General features: G+C 43.6%; 1 protein-coding gene across 1 annotated transcript in view; it reads right to left on the bottom strand.

Annotated features, from left to right (window-relative positions):
• The window catches only part of LOC125288262 (histidine ammonia-lyase-like), a 13960-nt gene extending 9853 nt beyond the window's left edge, over window positions 1–4107 (bottom strand). The window contains exons 1-5 of the mRNA XM_048234471.1: window positions 3907–4107; window positions 3621–3669; window positions 3500–3530; window positions 3236–3310; window positions 3014–3086 (exon numbers count right to left, since the gene is read on the bottom strand). Of these exons, the coding sequence (XP_048090428.1) occupies window positions 3014–3086; window positions 3236–3310; window positions 3500–3530; window positions 3621–3669; window positions 3907–4066 (388 nt within the window). The 5' untranslated portion in view covers window positions 4067–4107. The remainder of the gene's footprint in view (window positions 1–3013; window positions 3087–3235; window positions 3311–3499; window positions 3531–3620; window positions 3670–3906) is intronic.
• Between the last annotated feature and the right edge of the window lie 3006 nt (window positions 4108–7113).

The raw sequence follows: 7113 nt of genomic DNA, 5'->3' as shown, positions 1-7113 counted from the left end.
TATTATTAAAACTCATAGGCAAAGTGAAACCAACTTCACCGTAGTCTCATAGTCAACGACAAAACAGTTCTACACAGTTAATTACTTTCACTATTGACTGACAAGGGGTTAGGGTTACCAACGAAAACATTCATTTCTTGGTCAGTGGCGTAATGAATTTTAGATGGTGGAAGATAGCGATTTTTTGGATCATGCACCAGATCACACCTTCTGCCACACCCCTGGGCGCAAGGTTTAAAGGGACACCAGGCAACGTTTTCGTGTTAATTACTCATCTTCGTAAGTCGGTATATGGTTAAACTAGATGTACCGCAGAGCGGTACAAAATATGACCGCCGCCCAGTCCAGCACATTTTTTTCACAAAAATAAATCACGCTGAAAGGCCTATATGATTCTAACTGTCTCACTAAATTGCATTATCCACACTCAATTCTCACTGGTATCTGCTAGACAACAAGTACCAAAACATGAGACATCCTACACTTTCAATTTCGTGCAGTTTTGACCATGTCAGCCTGAGATATTTTGGTGAAAACACCTAATTTTTTGCTTTTTAATTTTTAACTAGACAAAAAAAAGGTGGACCTCCTAGGCCCTACGGTTCTCGAGATATTCACAGAAAACTGTCTCCGGCCACCTACAGGCCAGTTGGTGTATAGTAACATAAATTAATTTATTGTGTGGCCCCCATGAGCGGAATTCGGAAACTTGGCGTGCATTCACAGGGTGTCATAATGATCCTACACTTCCAATTTCGTGCAGTTTTGACTATGTTAGGTCACAGATACCTGCGATTACAACACCTCATTTTTACTTTTTTGTGTTTAACTAGGTGGCGCTATACATGAAATGAGTGGTTATGGAGTGGGTTGACATGGCCCCTTGAGATCAACATACAAAAAGAAATGGTCCTCCTAAACCTTACGGTTCTCGAGATATTCACAGAAAACTGTGTCTGCCCTACCCTCCTTTCAGGGGGTGCAGTCCAGCGGGGGGGCTACAGAGATCAAAACGAAAAACGATGGTTCCATGCTATCCATATGGGGTTACATGCCCACCAAGTTTCGTCTACCCCGGTCTTACAGTGTCCCGGGAATCCTTGACGGAAATTTGGACATGCGGACAAATCTGACATTTGGACATTTGGACAAATCTGACTAAACTTCGCTGCGCGGCGGTCATAATGACTCATTACAGGGCGAATGAAGACTCTCTCGCCCGCCCCTACTGCCTGTAGGAAGAATATCCCGCTTGCAAGTTCAGTGTATCATACCCGGCGACCGAAGCAGTTTCAGTTTCCATCCTGCATCCACAGCACAGAGGGAGGCTAACGAAACGCTAGCGATTGTTGCAAACGTGTGTATAATGGCAGAGCCTGCGAAGAAGCAGCGAAAACCCTTGATGGAAGACGCAAAGAAAAGGAAAAGAGCTTCAGACCGAGCGAGGGGGAGTTTCATAGAGCAAAAGCATCAGGCTTGCCTGGTGTCCCGTTAATAAAAGTGGAGCACATGGAGCCAAATCCGCCACTGAATGGGTGTAAGATAACAATAAGCTAGAACTAAAAAATATGAACATTTCCCCTATCCTGGCATCTCTACACTGGCTGCCTGTTAAAAGTCGCATTGACTTCAAAATATTACTTCTAACATACAAAGCCATTAATGGCCAGGCACCAGAATATATCTCCTAGTCCCATATAACCCACCCAGACTGCTACGATCACAGAATACTGGCCTTCTTCCATTCCAATTCCAAGAATCTCAAAAACTACAGTAGGAGGCAGAGCTTTCAGCTATCGCGCACCCCTCCTCTGGAATAATCTCCCTTCCTCAATTCGACTAGCAGACACCCTCCCTATTTTTAAGTCTAGACTTAAAACATACCTCTTTTCTGCCTCCCATAGTTAGGTATGGTGCGGTGTGGAACTTCACCCACCTCAGGGATTTTGGAATGGACCACCCTGCTGAGTCGTCGTGTGACTGGCACCCCAGTCGCGCGTGCGATGGTGGTCACTGACCATACCTGCGCTGGTGTCGACTACCCCTCACCATGCCTTAGTTATGCTGCTATAGCATAGTGCTGTCATGGACTTTTCATGTGTCACGCCGTACAACCCCCCCTCTCCCCTTCTCTCTCTCTCAACTCTCCCTCTCTTCCCTATTCTCACTATGATATACTGTAACAATATATAGTACCACTAATTACTTATTGACATTAACCATTTGGATTTTCAGTAATACTAACCCACTCTACATCTCTCTTTCTTCCCCTTACTGTACCTCACTTGTGAGGTATATCATCACCAGTCATCAACCATCCATGTGTTGGCCCTCCTCTCACCCATCTCACCTGAAGTCCCATCCTCGACTGCCCTATTACTGTCCCCCTATCTGGACTCCTGGCCCGTACAGCCTAGCGACCCATCACCTGCCTATGACAATTCTGCCCGGATTCCTGGCCCGTCTGCCGACCCACCACATGCCCCTTGACAACTTCCTTCCTCTGGACAAATCCAACACTGGACTATTTGAACTTTCTGTCACTAAATCAGGATTAATGAATTATCAAACCGGTTAAGTAATCATCCCACCTCTTGTAACTTTCAGCTGAAGTGCTTTTAACACCATGTCTTATTCTTTACACCTGACTGTCATATGCATTTGTCATTGTTTACAGACCTTACTGTCCTGTATTGACCCTTGGCAGATGGGTCAGGCCCTTGAGTCGTGGATCTGCTCGAGGTTTCTTCCTATATGTATCTCCAACTCTAGGGAGTTTTTCCCCTGTTACCCCGGTTACCCTGTTACCCCGGTTACCCCGGTTACCCACGGGCCTCTCTTGCTTTTCTTTTCTTCCTTTCTTCCCTTCTTTCTCTGATTGCCTACATCCTGTAAAGCGCCATGATACATGTGTAATGTTTTGGCGCTCTATAAGCACAATAAGCTAAGCTTTGGGTAACGCTTTGCACCAAGCGTCGGGTACACGATAGGGGCCTGAGAGTGTGCATCTCACCTCGGTTCTCTTTGACAATCAAGTCAATGACAGCCCTGGAGTCGCACACTTTCTTTTCAGCCTCTTCAGTAAGCTGCACACACACACACACACAGAGAGAGAGAGAGAGAGAGAGAGAGAAAAGAGAGAGAGTTTACTTTCAAGTACTGTGAAGTGAATGCATTCTCTATGTAGTCTGGACATCTGTCTCTGTGTGAAAGTAGCAGGTCAGCTGGTCTGTACCTTAATCTTTAAGAGGCCTTTTCCCAATCTGACCAGGTCTTCAGTGGTGAGGCTTTCTCCATCCAGAGCGATGTACTGCAAGACAGAAAGGAATATAACCCATATTAACTTGCAATTGCATAAACAAACCCTTGAATGGGTAAATGAATGATTGGAAAAGATTTGGCTAAGTGAAAAAAATAAACTAGAGAATAAATAATGAACAAATAAACTAGAGAACGAATAAATCAGTAAGAGAATGGATGAATGTATAACCCCACAAACCTGTGTTGGTTCCTTCCAGGTTGTCTGGGCACTATGTATTGGTTAAGGCAGAGTGCAAATCACTGGTACACACACAGAGCACAAACTAGACATAAAGCACTGAGCATGCTGAAAAGGATACGCAGAAAACAATGGAAGAGTTGGGTATGACCAGCAGTCTCCTTCCATCACTGCAAAATATGAAAGACCTTTCTGTGTTAAGATAAGCACCTTGCTTCTTCTGGTGCAGAAAAATCATGCTAGGCCTATTTTTAATTCTGTTTCATCACATTGAATCTGATGCCTTACTGATTCGGACTGATTGATAAAATATGTATTATTTTTTAGTCCAGTACAAGAATATTACATAACCTATTATGTACCAGATATCTCTGGAGACAGTTTGTTTTAGATATAAACATAAATACCGAGGTCGACGAAGTCGTTGTTGCGGAGCACATTTTTGATTGGCTCGTCCAGATTCAGCGGGGCACCGTCAATGCACCGTCTCAGCTTGAACTTGCCCTGTGCGGCACCACGACGTGCGATGGCGTCTTGTCCCAGCTTGAGGAGGGATTCACCGCACATCAGCGCAACCCACTCACCTTTGACGTTAACACTGACTCGCAACATGATGCTAGTGAGAAAAGGAAAGACAGAGATATGAAATAGGAAATGGAAAACAGAACGTGAGAGGGGAAGTGACAAACATAGTACACTTCAGATGACAGTAATGTCAGAACGTGAGAGGGGAAGTGACAAACATAGTACACTTCAGATGACAGTAATGTCAGAACGTGAGAGGGTAAGTGACAAACATAGTACACTTCAGATGACAGTAATGTCAGAGCGTGAGAGGGTAAGTGACAAACATAGTACACTTCAGATGACAGTTATGTCAGAGCGTGAGAGGGTGAGTGACAAACATAATACACTTCAGATGACAGTAATGTCAGAGCGTGAGAGGGTAAGTGACAAACATAGTACACTTCAGATGACAGTAATGTCAGAGCGTGAGAGGGTAAGTGACAAACATAGTACACTTCAGATGACAGTAATGTCAGAGCGTGAGAGGGTAAGTGACAAACATAGTACACTTCAGATGACAGTAATGTCAGAACGTGAGAGGGTAAGTGACAAACATAGTACACTTCAGATGACAGTAATGTCAGAACGTGAGAGGGTAAGTGACAAACATAGTACACTTCAGATGACAGTAATGTCAGAGGTGGCGTAAGAGAGAGCTTGGGTTTGTGGAGAACGTGTTGAAAGATGGTTTGAAGGATTTGGTGTGTTAGTGCAAGCCACGGTGCATAGACTGTAAAAAGGCACGGTGTCGGACTGTTCCGACTGTTCCAACGGTAGGCCTATATAACTGAAGTAGTTTAGGCTAGTCTACATCGGACTAGTGTGACTATTTCAGTTTGAGAGGAGACATAGACACGCAGACTCAGATGGACGGACGAATGGAAGAACCTGATTACAATTGCCAAGTGCTACTCTATTTCTCCCAGAAGGAGAGGATTGTCACCTGTCATTGAAACGACTTTGTTTAAAAAAAAGTCAACAAAGTCAAGACATTTCCCACGTTGCCATAACGCATATATACACTGACACGCCCATACGCACTACAAGACGTTGATAACAATTCATAACTTTGTAACAATAATATAATTTGGTTTAGATTTTCCATTCAATCAAATTCATATCGATTGGGATAAGAAACAATCCAAAGTGCTCAGGAATTGCAGAAAATAATTGAAGGTGCTCTTTGGTGTAGGGAATAGCCTACAAACGTCATTTGAAAAAGGAGGAAATCCAAGTCACTCTTAGTATCCAAAAATGTATATACGCCTTTATTTTACATGGCTGTCACATTTAAAAACATAAACTGGTAAGCAACCCACCCGTAGCGGCGCAGATAGCCTTCTTAAGGGTATATTACCCACTGTTGCATGTAGATTATTTTGAAGAAAATTGTAAAAAAAAAAGAAAAAAATGGGAGTGAAGATATGCGTCAACAAATTAACTTTAAATTGATGTACAAGGATACAAGGATACAAGGATACAAGGAAGTTTATTGTCACATGCATATAGTTACTGGAAGTAAGAAATGCAGTGAAATTATGTCTGGTGTCAGCCTATTTGTGCATTAATGGGAGGGGGGGGGGGGTAAAAAGTGCAGTAGAAGAGGGGTTTAGTAGATTAAGTGGCAAGGGCTGCATAAAAAAGGTGGGGGGAGGATTGGGATTGGGTGGGGGCACCAACAAAGAGCACCCAAGAGCAACAGGGGCAAGGAAAAACTCCCTTACCAAGGAAGAAACCTTGGGCAGATCCACGGCTCAAGGGGCTAACCCAACTGCCAGGGGTCTTGGTGTGTGTGTTTGGGGATGACAGGGGAGATGGGATAGTGTGCTGTGTATGGGGGGAGAGGGCAGTGTGCAATATGTGTGTTGGAGAAGCTTCCTCATGAGACAATGTGCTGTGTATTGGGGGCAGTGTGCTGTAAGTATGTTGGGGATGTGTGTTGGAGAAGCTTCCTGATGAAATAATGTGCTGTGTATGGGGGGCAGGGACTTACTATTGCAAGCAGAGTACTGTATGTAATGTATGTGAGTGATGACAGTGAAGATGTGTGTGTGTGGGCGGGGGGGGGAGTGGAGCAGTGACTGTGTGTGTGTGTGTGTGTGTAGTGGGTAGGTGGGGGCAGTGTGCTGTAAGTATGTAGAGGATGTGTGTTGGAGAAGATCCTGAAGACAATGTGCTGTGTATGTGGGGGGGGGGGGGGGGCAGTGTGCAGCAAGTATGTAGAGGAGGCTTTCTGTAGCAAGCAGTGTGCTGTATGTATGTGAAGTGATGACAGTGATGATGTAAGTGTGTGTGTTGGGGGTCAGGGACTTACTATTGCAAGCAGAGTACTGTATGTAATGTATGTGAGTGATGACAGTGAAGATGTGTGTGTGGGCGGGAGTGGAGCAGTGACTGTGTGTGTGTGTGTGGTGTGTGTGTGTGTGTGGGTAGGTGGGGGCAGTGTGCTGTAAGTATGTAGAGGATGTGTGTTGGAGAAGATCCTGAAGACAATGTGCTGTGTATTGTACAGTAGCGGATATGGACTATTTTTGGAGATGAATTCAAATATGTACATGTAATACTTGTTTATGAATAATGTCTTAATATCTAAATATTTCCAATTTTTCAAATATTTGCATGTTTTTGAAAGTAATATTTGTATAACTGCTAAACCAAGGAGAGAAGCATTGAATGCAGGAGTCCTATGTTATTATGTTATGTGTATATGGCATATGCACACATCAAAACGAGTCCTATGTTATTATGTTATGTGTATATGGCATATGCACACATCAAAACCCAAAAGCAGGCTGAATTGGGCCATTCCTGAGCATGAATGCATAACTTGTGTTATGAAGTTCATAATGACACATTCAATTATAAAAGAATAATGGTCATATCCCTCATGATATACTAAATATATATTTGACACAAAGAAGGAAAAGGGAAAAGTCTGTTTAAGTTTGTTATGTACTAAGCACATTGCACACAGAATAGAGAGCATCCTTTCAAACAAATAAACCAGACAAACTCACATTCAGGGGACAAATAGTGAAACAGCCCCA

This window comes from Alosa alosa, chromosome 23, assembly GCF_017589495.1.
Source record: "Alosa alosa isolate M-15738 ecotype Scorff River chromosome 23, AALO_Geno_1.1, whole genome shotgun sequence".
NCBI lineage: Eukaryota > Metazoa > Chordata > Actinopteri > Clupeiformes > Clupeidae > Alosa > Alosa alosa.
This window is presented reverse-complemented; position numbering and strand designations above follow the sequence as displayed.